At 44.4% G+C, this 22,404-nt stretch overlaps 4 protein-coding genes across 7 annotated transcripts; 2 read left to right on the top strand and 2 right to left on the bottom strand.

The window, feature by feature from the left end:
* Positions 1–440: 440 nt before the first annotated feature.
* LOC147044884 (uncharacterized) lies at positions 441–2,523 on the bottom strand. Its single transcript, XM_085932120.1, has 4 exons — positions 2,336–2,523; positions 1,828–2,062; positions 1,441–1,726; positions 441–1,371 (listed from the first exon to the last, which is right to left on the bottom strand). The coding sequence occupies exons 2-4, from the start codon at positions 2,055–2,057 to the stop codon at positions 727–729; spliced, it is 1,161 nt and encodes a 386-aa protein (XP_085788246.1). The 5' UTR covers positions 2,058–2,062; positions 2,336–2,523; the 3' UTR covers positions 441–726.
* Positions 2,524–2,719: 196 nt separating this feature from the next.
* On the top strand, positions 2,720–5,416 carry LOC147044883 (creatine kinase, testis isozyme-like). The gene is made up of 8 exons (XM_085931669.1): positions 2,720–2,887; positions 3,780–3,967; positions 4,039–4,193; positions 4,262–4,394; positions 4,463–4,634; positions 4,698–4,821; positions 4,896–5,085; positions 5,154–5,416. Exons 1-8 carry the CDS (start codon positions 2,865–2,867, stop codon positions 5,330–5,332), a joined length of 1,164 nt encoding a protein of 387 aa, XP_085787795.1. The 5' UTR covers positions 2,720–2,864; the 3' UTR covers positions 5,333–5,416.
* A 2,629-nt stretch (positions 5,417–8,045) lies between these two features.
* Positions 8,046–20,678, bottom strand: LOC147044882 (CAP-Gly domain-containing linker protein 4). Of its 4 annotated transcripts, XM_085932624.1 has the most exons (16): positions 20,556–20,668; positions 20,446–20,484; positions 19,403–19,552; positions 19,055–19,194; positions 18,845–18,938; positions 18,598–18,759; positions 18,075–18,193; positions 17,118–17,363; positions 16,245–16,380; positions 15,952–16,086; positions 13,438–13,632; positions 13,235–13,369; positions 11,980–12,103; positions 10,096–10,163; positions 9,896–9,974; positions 8,046–9,820 (listed from the first exon to the last, which is right to left on the bottom strand). In XM_085932624.1, the coding sequence occupies exons 3-16, from the start codon at positions 19,530–19,532 to the stop codon at positions 9,466–9,468; spliced, it is 2,118 nt and encodes a 705-aa protein (XP_085788750.1). In that variant the 5' UTR covers positions 19,533–19,552; positions 20,446–20,484; positions 20,556–20,668; the 3' UTR covers positions 8,046–9,465. The 4 variants fall into 4 exon arrangements, with proteins under 4 accessions (XP_085788750.1, XP_085788747.1, XP_085788748.1 ...); XM_085932621.1 differs by lacking the exon at positions 20,446–20,484 and having other exon boundaries at positions 20,556–20,678; XM_085932622.1 differs by lacking the exons at positions 20,446–20,484; positions 20,556–20,668 and adding an exon at positions 20,014–20,386.
* Positions 20,679–21,284: 606 nt separating this feature from the next.
* On the top strand, positions 21,285–22,360 carry cimip5 (ciliary microtubule inner protein 5). The gene is made up of 3 exons (XM_085932421.1): positions 21,285–21,596; positions 21,662–21,701; positions 21,829–22,360. The coding sequence occupies exons 1-3, from the start codon at positions 21,343–21,345 to the stop codon at positions 22,024–22,026; spliced, it is 492 nt and encodes a 163-aa protein (XP_085788547.1). The 5' UTR covers positions 21,285–21,342; the 3' UTR covers positions 22,027–22,360.
* Positions 22,361–22,404: the final 44 nt, after the last annotated feature.

Below are 22,404 nucleotides of genomic sequence, written 5' to 3'. Positions count from 1 at the left end.
AACAACCTGCGTTTCAGATGTGACAAATAGAGCCGCAAGCTGATTTCAGCGAGTGACAATGTTTGTCGTTTCTTACAGACGTTGACATGCGTGTCACTCATCTCTTCTATCCACTTTGCGATCTCTGTAGCTTACCCATCATTCTTTCATGTACAAAGACTTCATCTGTAAATGATGTAATTAAAGAGTATTGTATTATGGTAAATGCTGTACATTGCCCTTGGGAAGACATTCGCCAAAATTAATAAATTACTATATAATAAGTTTCCTGTGGAATGTTCCTATGGAAAATAATGTCAATGCTGTATTTATGAGTAATGAATGGAAATTTGATATTAGAAGATGGAGGTGTCTACAAAGTGGCCTCTCACCACAAACGTCCGCCAATTGATTTTTGGAGAAACAGTCACTAAATATTGAGCAAATATTGACCTTCATTATTATTATTATTATTATGAGCAATGAGGACATTCCTTTATTTTGTGCTAGACTAAAACATTCAAATGAAAGAAAAAATAAAATCATCACATCTGCTTATATTTCCAGGTACTTGAGCTTGGATGGGATAAACAACCTGGAAGAGCTTTTTATTTGAGCTCACTCTTGTTTTTATGGGATAACCCTTTTGGAATCTAGACTGACAGTGTGTTTTCTTGCCTGGCTGTTAAATGCAGTGGTCAACATACAAAAGAGCAGAAGCATTACAACAACAAAAACAAAAAACACCTATGCTGCATCGGCTCTTCTGTTTCGGTCTGACCACAGAACCTCATCCACGTCACAATCGATATTTTCCCTGGCCAAGCAGTGTGGGAAATAACGCCTAGCATGGCAAATCCAGTCAACAAAAGCTTCAGCACCTATATTTCCACAGGCGTCTTCCATGGCTTGGAGAAGGGCTGTACGCGCTTGTGGATTTCGCTCATACACTTTCCATCTCCAGGCCCAAAAAAATTCATCAACAGGATTGAGAAACGGAGAATACGGAGGGAGATTCACCACTAAAAAGCGCGCGTGGACGGCGAACCATTTACGAACCGCGGCCGCCCGGTGGAAGCTGACGTTGTCCCAAATGACAACGTACCTGAGCTGCTCGGGCCCGTCCAGCCCATTTGGTGGAATGAGTTTCTCGTGCAGGTCGTCCAGGAACGTGATCAGATGGGCGGTGTTGTAGGGACCAAAGGTAGCGTGATGATGGATGACGCCGTGGTGGGTGATGGCCGCACACATTGTGACGTTCCATCGGTGGCGGCCCGACTTCTTGCGCCGACTATTGCCTCTCCCCTTTCCTCTTTTTGTCAAGTTGAATCCAACTTCATCAATGAAGATGAACCGGTGCTCCACGCCAGCCACCTGTAGCTCAAGGACTTTCTGAAACGATATCACACATGTCACAAGCGCAATAGCCATGATATTTGCGGTGGATGCTATAGGACTTACGTGCACATAGTTATAGCGCAATTCTTTGACTCTCGCTGAATTGCGTGCAAATGGCACCCTGTAGATCTGTTTCTTCCACAAATTATTTCGACGCAAGACACGCTCCAATGTTGATAAGCTCACCCTATGAATATTTTGAAATATATCATTGTTTTCCACGACTCTTGTCTGCATTTGCCGTAATGTTATGGCGTTATTTTCTAGGACCATGTTCCTGATTGCGGTTTCCTGTTCTGGAGACAGAAGACGTTCCCGACCACCACCTCGGGTCGCCAAGCTCTCAGTTCTGCGATACAAATGGTAAAATACGCCATAGGAATACAAAGGAGTAAGCTAGCTTTCTGAGCTAGGACACGTTTCATTCACCCTCCACAGTACCCATCTTACCTATTGTCATTTTGGAACGCCCGGATGATGGACGCTACAGTATACCTGCTCATATTGGGCTGGACCTTTTTGCCAGCCTCCGTCATTGTTAGCCCGCGGTTGACCACATGGTCAACCAAAGCGGCTCGCACCTCATCGGAGATTTCCATCCTTGGCCTCCCTCGTCCTCGTCCTCGTCCTCTCACTCCACTGGCTCTGGCTCTGCCTTTGTTTCCAATGTTGGCATCCATTGCTCCTAAACAGAAGAGCGCACCTGTTGCTTTGGATGCTCAAATTGTAAAATATAGGCAATAGTTTGCCCATGTGAGAAGATTTAAACATGGAATTTTGAATGAAAATTATGCCAAATGCAGAGAATTGTATTTCATGTTTTGAAAATATAAGAAGTGTATTTTTAGAACTGCAATTTGAGTGTAAAGCAGGAATTGTGCTTGTAGTTGAGCAGAATGGGGTCTGTTGATTCTCAAGTACCAGTGGAAACAGTGGAGAGGAAAAATAAACCTCCTACATATTCAATGAAGTTGACTTGAAATCCACGACTATGTCGCCCTCTTGTGGCCTCATTTTCAGACGGGAATTGCAGACATGATAGTGTCATTCGTACGCATAAGTGCACGCTTTTAAGCCACTTTTTCAATATAAATATATATATTCAAAAGGCGTTATAGTGAGTGTCTGTGGTTATATCATGGGGTTGGGGGGGGTTTTTTTCATAAGAGGTAGATTTCACCGTCAAGAGAACAAACATGACGCTTTGTTGGAACAATGTGTTGCGCAAAGCCGACGCGGAGCACACGACGTCTTTAATTGTTCGCCCACGTAGAGGTTCATCACAGAGCTGATGCTGCTGATGCTGCTGATGCTGCTGACGATGTGCCACGTCCATGGATATAAATGTGTGTGCGTGTGCACAAAAACAAGCAGCTGGACCGAGCGTCGCGTAGTCTGCGTACGTCTGTCTGTCCGACTGTCTCCAACCACTGACAATTAAGTCACCCTTTGCAAGTGCTGGAGTTGTGAAGAAAGAAGACGCAAACATGTCAGACACTATTGAACAAGTGTAAGTCAATGGATGTTAAATTGTGCTCTGAATTTGAAGAAAATTGAAATGGATTTGGATGTGGCATCACATGGTCGATAACCTGCTTGAAAAATAGGATATGTATGAATAGTCATAACTAAGGCTAAATATGGAAGAAAGTCAAAGGTTTTGGTGATGTGTGCATCATTATTAGTATGAAATGGAGTGGTGGGAAAGGAATTCATAGTTGATGCCATCAAGGAGCTGGGTGAAGTTTCTTGATCCAACTTTTTGTAGAGCTGCAACAACAGCCTTTGAGACAAGTGTTAAAAGAACTCTAGCGCCAGTAAATCTCCTGTAGAAAGGCCCAAAGTTGTCAATAGCAGATTGAGGTCAGTTGAGGCCCAGCCCAGTGGCTGTGTCATTATTCTTTCATCTTAAAGGCCTTTACTGTGTGTGGCATTGTCCAGCAACAAAATAGCTGTAGCGCTCGCTGGAAAAGAAAAGTGAAAGTAAAACTTCATCCATTTAAAGTGCAGCTCTGTGCCCGTTACTGGTCCGCACATAGGCCCGTCCGTCCGTCCCTCCCTCCATCTGGTCCATCAAGAAGCACTCATCTGAGCAGTCCATAAAACCTCTGAAAATATTGGAGCTGGCTTGCAATTTTATCATATCAAACCACTGAACCAAAGTAGAGAGATTTAGCTTTGATTAGGATGAAATCTTTGGCTGTTTTTTTTTTTTTTTCTTTGCTGGGATGATGGTTTTGTAATGTCCTTGACTTAATAGACAGTTAAATAGGACTATATTTACCCTGGCCTTTATAAAACAAGGTGAACTTAAACCCTTTAATGTCGGCTGGGTTGATATGTTGGCGATTTTGTTTGGAGGGCTTCACTCTCTCTCTCTCTCTCTCACTTGTGTCTTTTAGCTGTCAAAAAATGGCCAACCTTCAGCTCAAGGGGCTGACAGCAGAGGACGAATTCCCTGATCTTACTAAACACAACAACCACATGGCCAAGTTCTTAACCATGGACATATACAAAACACTGAGGGAGCGGACCACCCCTAATGGCTTTACTATAGACCGGGTCATCCAGACAGGCGTGGACAATCCAGGTAAATGACTTGCCGCCACCGTCATTTGATACCTGCTGATTGCGGTGGCGTTCTTTGACTTGCGCGCGCAGGTCACCCCTTCATCATGACGGTCGGCTGCGTGGCCGGAGACGAGGAGTCGTACGAGGTCTTCAAAGAGCTGCTTGACCTTGTGATCGAGGACAGACACGGAGGATACAAACCCACAGACATGCATAAGACCGACCTCAACCCGGACAACCTCATGGTACGAGGATCACGCGACCCATCCGTCCGTCCATTTCCGCTTTGACCAAAAATGTGTGACGCTTCAAGGGGGGCGACGATCTGGACCCAGAGTACGTTTTGAGCTCCCGAGTGCGAACGGGCCGCAGCATCCGCGGCTTCTGCCTTCCGCCGCTCTGCAGACGTGGCGAGAGGCGTGCTGTGGAGAAGCTCTCCATTGAAGGTACACCAAAACCAGCATCATGGAAAGTCAGTGTGAAAAAAAAAAAAAAAAACGCCCTTTGTGTGCAGTCCTGGGTTCACTAACGGGAGACCTGCAGGGGAAGTACTATTCCTTGAGAAACCTGTCAGATGGCGAGCAGCAGCAGCTGATTGACGACCACTTGCTTTTTGACAAACCCGTGTCCCCTCTGTTGCTGGCGTCGAGAATGGCCCGGGACTGGCCCAGCGCCAGAGGCATCTGGTGAGACTCTGGGAAGGGGCGTGAAAATGGAAAGATGGATGCTGACGTTTGCTGACTTTCAAGGCATAATGAAAACAAGACATTTTTGGTGTGGGTGAACGAAGAAGACCATCTACGAGTCATCTCCATGCAGAAGGGTGGCAACTTGAAGGAAGTGTTTACTCGCTTCTGCACCGGACTCACAGAGGTTTGATGAGCCCCGCCCGCTCCAATCATCTGAGAGCTTGGTCTAAATCATGTGTCCGTCCGTGTCCTTTTTAGATTGAATCCTTGTTTAAGAACAAAGGCTTTTCTTTCATGTGGAACGAGCACCTGGGCTACATTCTGACCTGCCCGTCCAACCTGGGCACCGGTCTGCGTGCCGGCGTGCACGTGAAGTTGCCAAACGTGAGCAAACACCCAGAGTTTGAAGAGATCCTTAAAAAGCTGAGGCTGCAGAAACGCGGAACAGGTATCTTTTTGCCGTCCTCATTTCAAGTTAGTCCCTGAAGTGAACTTGCGTCCGCTTTCATCCACTAGGTGGCGTGGACACCGATGCCGTGGATGGAGTCTTTGACATCTCAAACTCTGACAGACTGGGCTTCTCTGAGGTGGAGCTGGTGCAGATGGTCGTCGACGGCATCAAGCTGCTGGTGGAGATGGAAAAGAAACTGGCGGCGGGGGAGTCCATCGACGATCTCATGCCCACCCAAAAGTAGAAGCGAGGCCAGCCCATTGAATGAAATGTCCCGCAGCATCTATCGTGTTCAAAAATACGCTACAATAAAACTGTTTTTTCATTGTTTGGCTTGGAATGAAAAGTCAAAAGTAGACAAGTAGTCCAATTAAAACAGCCTTTCAATAACACTGTTTGAAATGTTCTGAAGCATGCTGGATACAGAAATTGGAGCATTGCCTCTGAATAACTGAAAGCTCTTCCATGGAGAGTTGATGGCTGGCTGGATGGCTGGTTTATATTCCTTGTCATTGCTAGCGTGGAGCAAAGACCTTTGGCTTTTACTATCTGTTATGAAAAGTAACCAATTGAGAAAGAAATGAGTTTTTTTTTGATTGAACAGAGGGTTACGTTTCGGCTGCGTAATGGTAAAGTCTTGCATTTTGTCCGATTGTATTCAAATAGCAGAGGGTGCACCGTGATAGACTACTGAGCTTTCTTTGGATTCTTTAAATAAAGCATTTTATACAAGACTGGGGACAGCCAGCGTACAGTCTAGACATTGTGTTTCCAATATCTTCTTGACCAGAAAAAAATTCACAGCCCACAAAAAGGACAACTATGAATGAACAGTTTCTTCACTAATTACTTGTGAAGCCATTCACATCCTTTTGGCCAAGGATAGAAGAATATAGTCTATATTCTGCTTTGTCACAGTGACATTGACAGATGCTTTGAGAAGCAAATGTCAGACGTTGACAGCTGCGGAATGCTCATGTGCATTTCGGTTCTTTTAAGTGAACTGAATCTTTAGAATCATTTCATTCAAAAGATTCGTTCAAACGAATCGTTCAACGAATCGTCCACACACACACACACACACAGGCTGATCCTTTTTTTAGATATATATATAAAAATCAAATAATCGAAAATCATGGTCAGAATTTTACGGAAAGTGAAAAGTGCCACACCCGCCCTCACCCCCACTTTCTGATTGGCTGTTGGATCTGTGACGTCACACGGACACTCCATTAGGTACACCGCCATTTTCAGGTGTACCTAATCACAGGCCACTTCATTAGGGAAAAATCATGGTCAAAATTTAAATGAAAGTGAAAAGTGCCACACCCAAACAACCCCCCACTTTCTGATTGGCTGGTTGAGCTGTGACGTCACACTGACACAGGTGTACCTAATCACTTCATTAGGGAAAAAGTTTAAGTGAAAGTGAAAAGTGCCACACCCAAACAACCCCCCACTTTCTGATTGGCTGGTTGATCTGTGACGTCACACGGACACTCTATTAGGTACACCGCCATTTTCAGGTGTACCTAATCACAGGCCACTTCATTAGGGAAAAATCACGGTCAAAATTTAAATGAAAGTGAAAAGTGCCACACCCAAACAACCCCCCACTTTCTGATTGGCTGGTTGATCTGTGACGTCACACGGACACAGGTGTACCTAATCACTTCATTAGGGAAAAAGTTTAAGTGAAAGTGAAAAGTGCCACACCCAAACAACCCCCCACTTTCTGATTGGCTGGTTGATCTGTGACGTCACACGGACACTCTATTAGGTACACCGCCATTTTCAGGTGTACCTAATCACAGGCCACTTCATTAGGGAAAAATCACGGTCAAAATTTAAATGAAAGTGAAAAGTGCCACACCCAAACAACCCCCCACTTTCTGATTGGCTGGTTGATCTGTGACGTCACACGGACACAGGTGTACCTAATCACTTCATTAGGGAAAAAGTTTAAGTGAAAATGAAAAGTGCCACACCCAAACAACCCCCCACTTTCTGATTGGCTGGTTGATCTGTGACGTCACACGGACACTCTATTAGGTACACCGCCATTTTCAGGTGTACCTAATCACAGGCCACTTCATTAGGGAAAAATCATGGTCAAAATTTAAATGAAAGTGAAAAGTGCCACACCCAAACAACCCCCCACTTTCTGATTGGCTGGTTGATCTGTGACGTCACACGGACACAGGTGTACCTAATCACTTCATTAGGGAAAAAGTTTAAGTGAAAGTGAAAAGTGCCACACCCAAACAACCCCCCACTTTCTGATTGGCTGGTTGATCTGTGACGTCACACGGACACTCTATTAGGTACACCGCCATTTTCAGGTGTACCTAATCACAGGCCACTTCATTAGGGAAAAATCATGGTCAAAATTTAAATGAAAGTGAAAAGTGCCACACCCAAACAACCCCCCACTTTCTGATTGGCTGGTTGATCTGTGACGTCACACGGACACAGGTGTACCTAATCACTTCATTAGGGAAAAAGTTTAAGTGAAATTGAAAAGTGCCACACCCGCCCTCACCCCCACTTTTTGATTGGCTGGTTGATCTGTGACGTCACTTGGACACTCCATTACTCTTGCTCTTTTGAACGAATCGTTCACTCACGAGCCACCACTATTGCAGAAGACGGTTAAGAGCTTCGTGGGAGTTGTTTGTTTTTTCTAACCTTGAGGTCTTGGCCATGCTAATGAAATGTTGTACAAAAGTGCTCTTGTACAAGCTGCAGGTGACAAAGTGAAGATGTACTCAGATACAGCATCCTCTTTCTTTCTGTCAGTCAGGGATGTCTCCTTAAGGCTAGATATGATGGGGCACTATCTTGATTTTAACAGTGGTCTGAAGTCATGAAATATCAACTATTACGAGAATAAGAATGTTTCAGCTGACAAAAATGAATATCAAAAGAATGGCTTGAATTAGAATTGTTTCCTTTATTCTCTTCATATTTTAGCAAATCATTATGTAAACAGTATCAAACCTCACACATCCAATGGCTCTGAAAGGCGCATCAAACAACACTGATCCATTTTCATATGCATTCATCTCAAATTCTTTTAGTAATTCTTCAACATGGTAGTCAACTACAACAGACCTTAAGCACCTAGTTCAGATACGGTGCAATCATAGTTTTTGAAAGAAACAAAACCTAACACCATTTTACTCACTAACATGCTCACAACTCGTCATTATGAAACATGAAATCAAGGAAAAGGAATTCATAAAGGAAGCAAATGACTTTTAAAATCAAGTACTACTCAGTAAAGTTGTCAACTAGATTATAGAGCAGAGGAAAAGAAACGCTTATCGTGCATTAAATGTCACAAATGGCAGCGTAAAAACGATCATTTTGCTCACGCTTTCTTCCATGAATATCTTACTGAAGGGTCTTTGTATGAATCTGCTGATAATGGTTGGCTTTGGCCACCACTTCCTTTCAATTGCAGGAGCCACCTATTGACTGAAGATCTTTGCGCGCCACACGCACTGTAATTAAATGTGTTTTATAGAATGCTTGCTGGCTCTTGCACATGCACAATGGATGACTGCAAATTCTGACTGATAACTGTAATTAAATGGGCTGCTACCCGGTTCAACTTCAGAACTTTCGGATGATTGCGATTGTTCTCTTTCATCAAATGTCAACTGTGCCTCATGCTGCTGCTTTCTCATGCTTCTCAAAATTCTACAGTGGCTTGGAGACAAAAAGAAAGACAAAAAGCGGATGCATATATTGGAAGCCGAACTGCACACACGACCGAGAGACACATCATGCAATTGACCACTGATTGAGCCTGGCCCACATTCATTATATTGCAATGGATAAAGTGCAAGCCCTGGCGTTCTTATTGGGAAACAATGTTTCGAGCCGCCTTGAACTGCGCTGCATTTTTAGTCATCTGTATTAATGGGCTATTCTAATCAGAGGTTTGAAAATGTGTCATGAATAACATGATGCACTGTGCACTGTAATGATGTGATTGATAAGATAAGAGCAACATTGACATCTGGTGACTGACTCTTTTTTTTACAATAACTCAAGTGAAAATGAGTTTTATGAGTCAGTTCCATCAATTATCTGACAGCCATGTCGCAGAGGTTGTTGCTAGTCATTAGAACACATCTGCAATCAGATTAGTAGTGCAATTGTTAGTCTTAATCAGTCCCTTCCAGAATTATTCAATAATTCAATAAAGTGCATTAATGGCATCTTCCAAACAATTAGCTGGGTTTAGAATATCAAAGCATTGCTTTAAGCAAGTACCCTGCCCTCCGTCCAAAAAAAAAATAGAATAAAAAGCAGTGCACATGATATGTAAATGCTTTTGAAACATCGGACTGTTTCGGATTCCATTTCTCAAGTCTTTTCATCTACCAATCGAGAACCATTGATGCCACGATAGGTCACGCGACTCGGGCGGACCAGCACGCCGTGGCCCGGGCGGCAGGTGAAGTAGCGGCGCCCGCCGACGGAACCGTCGTTCTTTCCCTTGGGGCCTCGGAGTTCCAGGCCCAGCCAAAGGCCTGGAGAAAAGTCAGCCGTGCCCACGTAACGGATGCAGGCCATCTCGTTGGCACTGTTCAACAGGACTTGCATGCCCTGGTGGAGGCGGACCTGGTTGGCAGAACTGTTGACGGTCCCGGAGCTACCTCTTGGAACGCCGCCGCCGCTGCTGCTGCTCCAGCGCCGACGATGGGGGATCAAACGATTCCTTTGGTAACATTGGAAAATTAGCACATACACCAAATTAAAAAGATGGGCATGATCTGGAAAGAAGAAAACCCACCTGCTCACAGGGTTTCTTCTACTTGTCTCCTCGGGTGGAGCGATAGCAGATGATGTGCTGAAGCTGCGACGAATCACCCCTGCATGAAAATCACAATCATCAAGTGTGTGTGTGTGTGTGTGTGTGTGTGTGTGTGTGTGTGTGTGTGTGTGTGTGTGTGTGTGTTTTCTGCCGAATACCAAGACATTTCAGAGTCTCACCACTGATTGACGGATGGTTGAGATGTGATGAGGAGAGCTCGGAGAGGCAATCCACAGATCCGTGGATCCTGAAAACAATCAACAGATGGAGCACAAGTGCGACAACATGATCACTTATGCAGCAAAGTCACTTGTAATTCAGCCACTGCTAGTGTATACCCTTTTAGTTTTCAGATCAAACTAGATTACTTGAGACCATAGCTCGCTCTGACAAAAGCAAAAAAAGTGCTGGGATATGAATTTCCTCAGTGTGAGCGCAATAAAGGATTATCTTATCTCCCCCGCGGCAAAACAAACGTTGTTTGTTTTCCTAATGGCGTGTTGTAGCCGCTCGCGAAAAGGGAGGTCAAAACACGTTGTTTGATGGCGAGGAAGTGTGAGTCTCCCTATGACGGAGGAGCCTGGAAAAAAAAAAAAAAAAAAAAAAGTGCAAGGGCCTCAGGGTTAATTGGGAGGACACCAGGCAAAAAAAAAAAAAGGAAGGCAAACGCAAAGATTCTTTCTTGCCTAAAGCAGATCCTATTTTGTCAGATAGTAGATTAAAAGAAACAATGTTAGGAGAGTAATGAATGCAATAAAGAAATGACGAGAACAACCAACGTTGCCGCAAAGTCCCCGAGGGTCTGCGGAGCAAGTTTGCTGATTTTTAAAGTAAAAGCAGCAATTTGACGTCTAGAATATATAACAGCACTTTATATGCCTATGGAGTCATTGCTTCGTCTTCAGGCGACCCATCGAAAAAGTTTCCCATCGTAAAATGTTTCATTAGCTTGGAGAAAGGCAAACTCATTCACTGGCTCTCGACGGCACGAATTTGTCAAACCGAGATGGCAGATTAGCATCAGCCAGTGAGACGCGCACTTTATTGAGCAGACTGATAGAAAGATTAGCTCAATCGGACATAATATCGTCTACAAGACATGCAAGAACACGCATATGCTGATCGTCCTAATAGTAAATAACAACGATTATCACGATAGGACAATGTCACGCAAATATGTGACAGCGAGCAAAGCTTTTGCAAAATCACTATGTTCCTGTTCAAAAATAAAATACTGAAGGCTGAAAAAAAAAACACCCCACAGAAGCAAAACCATGAATATGGTGCCGAATGAAAACGTTGGAGAAAACTGTTTAAAGGTTGAGGTTGGCTTTTTTTTTCATGGTGTGCTGCTCTATTCAATATTGTCTGCTTTTGTCAAGGAGAAATAAAGCTGGGCAAGGCCCTTGATATTTACAGCTCGTTAGTGTTAGCCAGCCAACTTCCAAAAGACTAAAAGGTCTGGAGACAATGATCTTTTTTTTGCAACCACATTTTCCGTTTCATCACGCTGCAATCGGAAAACTACCAATTGTGATCATTAGTGTAGTTCGCTTTGCAATCCGTCGCTGAGGAGGAGAATGTAGGGAAGGCAGAGTGAGATTTAGAGGAGAGCCAGGAAGAAAAGGTGGATTTGATTTTTGGTTTGCCTCCCTCCCGATTTTATTTCTGCTTGAAACAGCAATCCATACGTCTAGCAAAGTTCAGCGCTGCCGGCTCATTGGCTGTCACATTAAATGCGGCAGTCACGGCAAGAGAAGGCCTTGGGCCGTCTTCCACTCACACCTCTGTTGTTCTAGTTTGACATTCCTGTTAATTACAAGCATAGAAGGGACCGACCACGTAGGGCAAAGTCATTAAGTCAACAGCAGCACAAATGACACTGTCAGAGGAACTCATTAGTGGCAGTCTGGCAGATGTATCGATGGAGCCGGCCGGCCTGCCTGCCCGGCTGCCCGCCTGCCCGGCTGCCTGCCCGCCCGGCCGCCTGCCCGCCCGGGGGTATTCCCAATTTCCACACTGTCAAATGCAACCCCAGTGTAAATTTGCAGACGAGCGCTCACCGTTGGACACGAGACGGAGGAGCAAAGATCCCGTGTCTCGGTGGGCAATTAAAGTATCTCACTCCAGCCACTGAGCCGTCGTTCTTCCCACCGGGTGTGTCCAGCGCGATGCCCAACCAGTGGCCTGGAAGGAAGAAGATCATCAACAAGAGTCCTGGAATTTCAAATCAATTCTTTTCCTTTTCTTCTTTGTCTGACAAGGGAGAGAGATTTTTTTTTAGAAGCAATGTTGTGAATCAAGCTAAAAGAAAGAAAGGAACCTAAAATAAGGAACCTAGTGCAAGCTCTGAGAACAACCAAACATTTGCTTTTTACATGAAAGAAACTTGATCTTTACCCTCGGACATTCAGGCATCTTTAGTCTGGTAGGGTTTAAAGCTAGGCTTAGGTTTAGGGCTTGAAAGTACCAAGAAAAGAAATGCCTTTTAAGGATTTGAGAAGAAGAAAATGTGTCTATAGATGCCCTGTGGCTAGCTAGTATTGTGCGCCGACTCCAATCGATTCATCCAAATGTGTTTTGTGTCTTGTTGTTACAGTGCAATCTAGAATAGTGCTCAGTGGCACACGCAGTTTATCGTACAATCCAAAACATGACTTGTTTGAAGGGGAAAAGAAATAAAATCACAGCATTGTCGGCAATAATGTTTTATTTCCTGAACCAGTCAATCAGAGAGCTCATAAAAAAAAAAAAAAAGGTTCATGTTTGCACTTTGCTGTGGGGCTGGCTGGCTGGCTGGCTGGCTGGCTGGCTGGCTGGCACACATGCTGACCACACGTGCCTGCTGTGCTGCTGGATCATTATTACTTATTCAAACACGACTCACACTCAGTTAGTTTAAACTGAAAATATTGACAATCTCTCCAGATGGGTTCGACTATCAAGATAAAAGATTTGTCAGTCGCTTTCGTGTTCTTGAGATTTACTTGGCAAATCACAATCATTGTCCTATCAATTGCTCCTTTGTATTTGGCTTTTCTATTTGCCAATGAGCTTTAAAAGAAGAAAACATGAGTTGTGCATGTTGCTGCTTCTTTGTGACATCCCTTTCGAGACAAACTAGAAAGGCTAAGCATCATTTATTGATGGCACACCGAATATTTCAAACAGCTTTTTGAGGTAGGTGTGGAGCCTTGGCATGATTTGCTTTTTCTTCCCTTGTTGGGCAAATTTCTCTCTCCCAATAACTCCATATGTGAAATACAAGAAGATAGATTTGATCACAAACAAATGGAGAAGGGAACGCTAAATCCTGACCTGGAGCAAAGCTGGTCTTCCCGTAGAAGTGGACCACGCCGGTTCTCTGGCCGACGACCAGCACCCTGTCCCCCGGGCGCATCTCCGCCCCCCCGCACACAGAGCTGCTCGCTGAAGGAGTCCGGCTTCTAGAACCTGGCGAGGTCAGAGAGGTCAAAGTATTGCACTGCTTCTTGGATTCACACTGATAAAATCATTCCTGCCTGCTGTCGAATTTGCAGCCATTCTGGAAGAGGAGCGGCGGCCGGGAGCAGGTGTGGCCCAGGAACTGGAAGAAATATCTTCTCCTTGTTGCCTGGCAGCAAGACGTTGCCTGTGACGGGGATGAGGTCGAGGACGGCGTCCGTGACGAGATTCCAGCGAGGAAGACGAAGAAGAGAGCGATTGAGAGAGAGCGCCTGCCAATCCATGACAAATGAATGAGTGAACGGAAAGGGCAACAAAAACGTATTGTGAAAAATGCTGAACATTTTATGTGGCCCGCAAATATTTCATCCGCATTCATCAGTGTGCACGTGCTCCCGATTGAAATACGACCCGACTGGGTTCAAATCAAATAAATGAACGCCATCGACGCTATCCGCGTAGTTTTAAGTGCAAGATGAATTCTAACCAACCAAATCTGTACGGCAGACACGCACGAGTAAGAAACATCCAAGAATATGAAAACATTGGATGACATTTGCCATTGCGTGTTTTCATGCCACTGAGATTTGCTTTAGGCTTTAGCTAACCCGAACCTAACCTAACCTAACCTAACCCTAAGCCTCCCAGAGCCACAGCTGAAAAAGCAAGAGTGTGCGGTTGCGCTGGCTCCGGGATGAGAGACTTTTCACAGTGACCCGGCCGGGATCAAGCTGGCGCTATTGTTAAGCTGCTAAATCGCAAAAACTCAGGTGGCACTGAGAGTCTGGACTGTAAATGTCTAACAAAAGCCCGGAGAAAGTTTGCTCATAAATTAGTCTGCTTCCTGGGGAGTAAGGAGGTGCTGACACGCACAACCTCACTTTTTTTTGCACGATGCCACACACACACACACACACACACACACACACACCTTGTGATGAATTGCCGCCAAGACTATTCAGCCTGTCTATGCCCCGGTTATTAAACTCTACTTAATTGGACTATCAATCACAGCATTCTATTGGCTACTCTAAGGTCCACAATTCCAGTCACGTAAAGATCAATCAGCCACCAAAACCACTGAATATTACCCCTGTACAATAAATCTGGAAACCCCAAACGGCCCACAAAGCACAAAAAGCCACTCTGATAAGTTCCAACTATATTCTAAGGTCACTGGACTATTTTACAGGCCGGCCGGGAGACGAGAGCGCCGACCGAGGCCCGCTCTTGCCGCTCATCCATTTGTCGGTGGCAACCTGCCTATCAACACAATATTCATGTATTGACGTCATTTCTCTTATGCAGGGTCGCAGCCTCCGGTTGGACAGGTCAAGGTTCCAGACATCAACAACAGCATATCCGAAGATGGATTTTATGAGGGCAGCAGACAAGGAGGATTGCAACTTCAGCAGCGGACAGCGCCGTGCAGTGTCAAATCCACCCGCAAAGCACTTTGTGAGAGGACAGTCTGTGATCCCCGGCTCCTTGTATGGATGGCAAGACACACTTTGTCATTCCACATACGTAAGCACAGATGCCTCAGCCGGCACGGCAACCCTCGGATGTGGATTTGGGATCGTTTCAAGAAAATAAGGTGCAACGTACTGTCGTGCATGAAGTATGAAGAGACATTAGCACCACAAACGCATGTTTGATTTTCCATTTGTTTTTGTGATGACACTGCCAAGTACCAGTGAGGACAACCGTAAAAGCAGAAATCGACGTAGCGGGAGCATTTCAAAAAACCTATTAGAAGTTGACAATGATAGCAAGAGAAGTAGGAATGTAAACTCAGAAATCTCCTTTTCCACCTGTCACTCATCATCCAAGTTAAGACTGAGAAAACAGATTTTGGTTTATTTTTAACATGGGTTAACATCCTTCGAGAATTGTTACTCATCGTTTGGGTTGGTACAAGTTTAATGAAGGCAACAGATTGACCCTGTTATCAGGATTTCTCAAGAGCTAAAGCAGCAGGCCCAAGAACAAAAAAAGATTTTGTTGCCACTTCCTTTTGTAATGATCCCTTTTACTGTATATGTCAGCGAGGCTCTGCAGCTTTTTTGCTTTCATTTTTCAAAGCAATGCAGCTGATTAACAACACTCCTGTCATGTCCACAATAATGGGAAGCTTGCTGCTGCCGCTGCCGCTGCCGCTGCCGCTGCAGTCCTTCACTTTATGTCCCAAAGCGCTCAAATGACAGCACTAAAGAGTTATTTCTTCAGCTATTAGAACATTAGCTCATCATTTATTGATGGGATTGCAGTTGCAATGAGATGTTTTTGAGCGGTTGCAGTTATTTGGATTTTACGTGACGCCAGGGGGTCTTCCGATAAGAAATACTCGTGCAACGAGATACTATTATTATTTACTTTCCCCTAATAAGAAGTTCTGAAACATCAAAGGACATTACACATCTTTCCACAGCTTGTAACTGTCTGACAATTGTTTATCTTTGGTGGACCTAGTCAATCACCATTATTTATTGAAATGTGCCCGACGAGATTCAGCTGTAGAAGGGCAAAAGGCTCAAGAGAATGGAGCATCAATCCCTTGACAGGGAGATAATGCGCCTTAACTTACATACCTAAGCGCGCGTTACTCTTGGGAGGAACGGCGGCGGACAGGTCTATGTGCCGATGGCGTGCCGGTGTCGACGCCTTATTGCCACTTGTAAATCTTTCCAAAGCTTTGCTTATCTTGGAGAGAGGAGCAAATACTCCTGTTGACGAAAAAGGGGGAACATAAAAATCAATTACTAGTAGTACTATGTCTTGTTAATGAATTGAGTCATTGAAGACAAGAGCCTTGCAAAAAGCGACTCAAAATCATGAAATGATGGCAAGTACAAGAAGGAAGTCATGTTGTGCTTTGACCTACCATGTTTGAGCTGACAGGTAAAATACTGAACGCCTGCAACCGAGCCATCGTTTTTGCCCTCGGGTTTGTCGAGCACGACTCCGGCCCAGAGACCGCCGGAGAACTCCGTGTTGCCGCAAAATTGCAGGGTTCCGACCTTTCAAAAAAAAAAAAAATGTACAAAAGTCATTTATAAAGCTCACTGCAGCCAACGTAACGTGCAAAAGCATTGAAGAAAAAAAACAAAAAACAATGTACATCCTCATCTTGCGGGTGGGTTGGTGGGTCATAACCAATTTGATTTCAACAAACGCTTTTTCAACGTTAGAACCCGCGCATTGTTAGTAGAGGCAAAGCCAATTTAGAGGATTTGTCAAGATGGAGATTGGTTCATTCATTTGCAAATGAGTTTGAATTGAGGCTAAAGTTGGGTCAACGCAGGCCAGAACAGCGGCTGATCCAATTCTACCTTCTTCCAATCCCTTCTACTGCCCCTGGGTGCAATAAGGTGGAGATGAAATGAGATAAGAGTAAAGAAGTGGAAAAAAAGATATGGCCCAGAAAGTAAACAAACTCTTACTGATCCCATGCTGCTTTTATTCTCACAACAGCCCATCTAACAATGGAAGTATTTTGGTATGGTGAGAATTATTTCATACCAAATAAGCAATATGTTCCATTTGATCTTAAAAAAAGTGACATGCTATACTTTTTTTTAGCAAAATGTTTGAAATTTCTAAATGAACTCAACCAAAATATTGAATTATGAGTTAGCATTATTCAACTACTCTTTGGGGCACAGCATTTCATTTCAGCCACGACTCAATCACTAAAACTAGGAAATGTTTGTTTTCTTTGCACCTCACTGGAGTGAGCACACACACACACACAAACCTTGCGTCCAGCTATCACCACACGGTCACCGAGCGCAATTCCGAGAGAGGCGAGCTTTAGCCTGGCTTTTTGGGAAAGAGCGGGAGGGGTCTGCACTTGCGACGCTAAAGGCAACGAGGTGGGCTGCGGCAAAGCCTCTCGCAGTAAACGTCGCAGCTCTTTGGCCAGGGCGGCGGCGTCTGCCATCTCTGGGGGCATGTTGAGGGGATCAGGAACAACATCGGCTGGGTACCGCCCTTTATCGTCCTGTCATAGAAGACGACAAAAATGGACTTATTACAGAAAAATATGTTCAAGCACACACATCAGGTCAGAGAAATATAGTGCTTTAGTGACACCCAGTGGACAGTTGCTGCATGGTTGAGGATCATGTACCTCAGTGTTGGATGCATAAAAGCCTACAAAGAGTTGCAAAAAACGCTTAAGGGACTCCCACACTGTTACAAAAAAACGTTGTAGTCTAATAAAACTGCAGGAACTCGGCCTCAATTCAAGCGTGTGGCGGAAATCAGACACGACTTAACGCCTCATGCTGGGAGTCTCGGCTGTAGAGCCGCTAAGTACAGAAAGCACAGGAATAAAATGGAAGAGGGGGGAAAAAAAGAAAAGAAAAAAAACATTTTCATGACTTGCCTTGTCAAGAACTGGGTCGACGATTCACTTTCCCATAAAACTCTCAACATAACAATGAAGTGAAGTGAAAACTAGCAAAAAGACTCGAGCCTGAGGGAAAAGGTGCTCGATTGGCCTACATTCCAAAACCATGCAAAAGGTGCTTTAGTCTGCGTGTGCATATGCAGGATAGAAACAGATGGACCACCAAGGCGCAAATTCACGTTGTTCTATTTCATCAAAAAGTGAATACTCCTTTTCCCATTTCCACATGGCACTGCATTGAATGAATGATGAGTGAAAAAAAAGTAGATTCTAAGAAGAAAAGAGAGAGATGTGGCTTACTTTGAAAGCAGGATTGGCTCCCAGCTCCAAAAGACAGGAGACGGCTGATGTGCACAAATTAGACGCGGCAATGTGCAAGGCGGTGCCAAAGTCAAAGTCACTACAGGTCGCATCCATGTCTTAGGAAAACACAAATGAAAACAACTTTTTTTTTTTTTTACAGTATCTTTCTGGTTCCTCTACTCATCCATATTTTATATGAGGTATGAAAATGATTTTAAGTGGCCACTAATTCAAGCAGTGAGATGAAACATAATTATTGTGGCTAGACCACTGACTGACTTAGTTTAAAATTGCTGTTTTAAAAAAAAAAAAAAAAATGATAATTTTGTTTGCGTTGATATTAGGTATCAATAAAGCTGCAGCCCTTTCCAAATCTGAAGCATTAAATAGGTCAAAAAGGAAAGCTGAGTACACAATGTTGGCTTTTCTACTGGTGAGAAAATGATGGTAAATCCCCCCCGGCATCCGGAAAGGAAACAACCTGTCCGTCGCTGTACGTATAGGGCAAGCCTCGGCTTACCTCCGGGCTGAGAGGCCTGCGCCACCACGCCAATAAGCTGGGGCACATCAAAGTAGGCAGCGTAATGCAAGGCCCTCATGTTTGTCCAGCGGGAGCGCAGGTTTGGATCGGCTCCCAGCGCCAGAAGGTGGCGGGCAAAAGCGGCCGCTCTATCAGCATCACCTAAACGACAAAACAATGACCGTATTGTTCCGATAGCTTATCTTGCACAACTCAAACAAGGCAGTCTACATTTGTCAATACGAACCAATGCCCGAAGCGCCGGCTTTGCAGCAATAGTGCAGAAGGCTCATGTCTGTCAGACCATCTCGATCATTCACGCCACAACCTCTGTTAAGGATCTGTGCAAAAAAATTAAAATAAATAAATAAACATACAAATGTCAGACAGTCGTGAAAAGAAATGTGTGCATTGATTCCAGGTTGTGCAAGGGGGGGAAAAAAAAGGCTTACATCACCTCATTGCCAATCAGATCAATGTTCTTCTGAACCTGGGGAACCCATTGCCTAAGGACAGCAAAGAGTTCCGGTATGGTGGTGCTGGGCTCTTGCAGAACCTCCCTGCACTGCTGCTCGCTGGGATCGAAGAAGGAGAATTCTGACGAGAGCACAAACGCAGACAATAATCATGACAAAGTCCCTTGCAGATGCAAAGCACCGATTTTGTATCCTTAAATTCCATCCAGATATGATACATTAGAGTATCTTGAGATGATAACACCCTCAATCTGGGAATGCATGAGAAATAATATGAATGAATATACATTGCAAAAGAAGCATATGGCCAGCGTGTGCATAGTCCTCACCACAGTCGTCAGGCATCGGTGCAGAGGCCACCTGGTGGATGACCGGCCCCCGCTGATGGGGAGAAATTGGAGTAAAGCAGTCCAGGGAAGCATCTTCCTCCACAGGCTCTAAAACATCCTCCTTTGTCATCTCCCTCACAGGGCCAGTGGCTAGGACCATTCAATAAGACCTATTCTTAGAACCCAAATGGGTCTCATCTCAAGAAAGCAAAGAACACTAGCAGTAGCAGATGGTGCCTTCAGAGTAACATTGCGACTTCCGGGTTTATATTTTGACAGTACACAGAAATGCACAGAATTGCAATGTTGCATTGAAAGGGCTGCCAAGCCAAACAACACAACCAGCAACACAAGACGTCCACCTCAGATTAAACGCCACTAATCCCCTAACAATCTGCTCAATCTACAGCCTGCTCTTTTCAAAATGTCAGGTGTTTCCATGTCTCGACTGTATCGTGCACTGTGACCCCGCTGCCGATTCGTGCCAAAGGTCAACCGCAATGAGGCCGTGTCGTGGGACCGGGTTAATCGTGCATGAACAATAGTGACGATGGGATTACCGGGTCAGAATATACTTTAGATACAACAATTATCTCATGTTGGACACTTACACTAGGTGTACCTGAGCATCACTTCTTAATAATATCTTTGAGAAAAGAAACGTTCAAATTACGTGACAGCAGGTGCAACTCCGGGAGTGTCGACTCTGTCAAACTCTTGTTTTATCTTCTTTTGTTTTTTTGGGCGTGCAGCAAGACTCGCTTCTCATTTGCCAAAACATTGAGACTAGTGCAAACTCTAGAGACGTTGATTTTGGCATGTTGTCGTCAAATGCTTGTCATGCACATGTCTCCTGTCAAACGTCACACGTGTGACATGTTAGCGGATGCTGCACGTCAACACAAGCATGATTTAACATGTCCGTTATGCATGATGCCGCATCTTCTCTTAGAGGACTCAAATACTAGTCAATAATAACATACAGCAAATCGATAAAAAAAAAAAAAAATAAATAAGCGACTAGAACTGCATCAATTTCGCACCTGATATAAAGTCGAGCTGTCATATCGAGCCCAAAACATCTAAATAGACACAAATAAGTGAGTCCATACTATAGGGAAAAAAAGATGTTGTGCAAAATGTTTGGTTTTACCTTGAAACGGTGCCTTTGCTCATATGAGATCTCAAGCAGGGGAAATCACGTCACACCCCATCAAAATTGCGCACATATAGGAAACATCCGGCTTTTGGTGACAAGCTTCAAAATAAGAGTACTATTTGGATTTCAATACTTGAATACAGGAGGTAGTGTTTTATCCTCACAACGGTCACTGCTGTGCCGGATGACATTCATTTGAAATCATTCATATCCCTTTAAACTTGGAATGAAGCAATTTTCTTCAACATTTTTTTACTACAAACGCAATGGAAAAAATACACACATCAAAAATATACTTTATGCACAGAGAGTTTCACTAAATGTCATCTTGTGCACAGAGAGTTTCACAAAATGTCATCAGGATTTTTCTGAGTCCAGGGGGCAGCTGACCTGACCTCAACCTCATCGGAGCGTCAAGCGATGATGAGATCTGAGGCGATGGGAAAATAGTTCACTTTAAAAACAGCAACTCTGAGAGGCAATTCTGACATCATGTGAAGAATTTTAAACAAAAACTCTCCATTTACGCATCGGTCCGTTTTGCTTTTTAATTTAACGTTAGCATGTTTGCCTCATTGATTGAATAGTTTCCTTAACAGGTTGCGATCAGGTCTGCCTTCGCGGTTTCCCATGGAAACGTAAACACAGGCAGTGATTTGATCCGCTGGTCATCTGACCTGAAATGACAGAGAGCCTGCCTGCCTGCCTGCCTGCCCGCCCGCCCGCCTGCCTGCCTAGACTGCTCTAAATAAATCATTTATTGTTACGCTTCTTGCACAAAATGGACTTCAACAATCTGAGACGCGCTTCATCCGCTGGCTACCGGCTACCGCGACGAGGGAAAGGAAGCAGGCCGATCGCAAAGCAGCCAAGTCTGCAGAGAGGAGAAACCACCACCACCACCAGCACCAGCAGCACCACCAGCAGCACCACCAGGCACTCGACGGCGCGGGATGCAGACGCCAGTGATCCGGTCCAACGAGATCAAGCGTGGAAAGAAATGCTGTGGAGCGAAAGAAGAGCAGTGCTGGAATGGTGAGTTCACTTTCAGCTTGCCATGATCGAGCCTTGCTTCATTCACATCGAGCATACATTCACAGGGACAAGAATTGGAGTTTCCTGCGGAATTATGATCACATGGTAAGTGTGTTTTTTGTTTCCCGACAAACTTGGAACACAATCACGTTTGTTGACATGATTCATTCTGTCAAAAGAAGTGTCCTGGGGTTTTTGCCCATGGAATTGTAATTTTGCTGCATGGTTCTAGGGCGAGCTCAAGACAGAAGAACCTCCACCTGACAATTCAACGCTCTTCTCGGATTGCGCCCCCAATACAACTAACCAAATATTTGGAAGCCGTTTGTCGACGCCACTGGGACGTGAAGTGATGAGACTAGACCGACTTTTATCCTGGTCTGCAGGCCATCACAAATGCAAACAGGATCCGGAGATGATGTCATGCTAGATAAGTCCAACTACGATTGTCCTTACAATTGCATCGATTGTTGTCACACAGCTACTCCTTCTCCGTGTGTGCCAAATGTTGTTCTAGGCTTTGGGCATGTCTTAAGAAATCCAGAGTTTCAAATAATGATGATCGTTTCAGACACTTGTGTTTTTGTGTTGAATTGTCCAGTGTGACATTCGCCATTTCTTATCTGACATTAATTTGGAATGGCCTAAATGAGATGAATAATATCATACAGAGTTGGTATTTTGATCCATCATCTATTGAATGTTAAGTATGCGGATGTCAGTGCGTGATTGCGAAAGGAATTTGATTTGCATAAAAGCAGCGAGAGGAGTTTGTCTTCAAAATAAAAGTATTACGCCCAAGTTGTGT

The sequence above is a fragment of the Syngnathus leptorhynchus genome, chromosome 15 (assembly GCF_054491065.1).
Source record: "Syngnathus leptorhynchus isolate UIUO chromosome 15, UIUO_Slep, whole genome shotgun sequence".
NCBI classification, from domain to species: domain Eukaryota; kingdom Metazoa; phylum Chordata; class Actinopteri; order Syngnathiformes; family Syngnathidae; genus Syngnathus; species Syngnathus leptorhynchus.
This window is presented reverse-complemented; position numbering and strand designations above follow the sequence as displayed.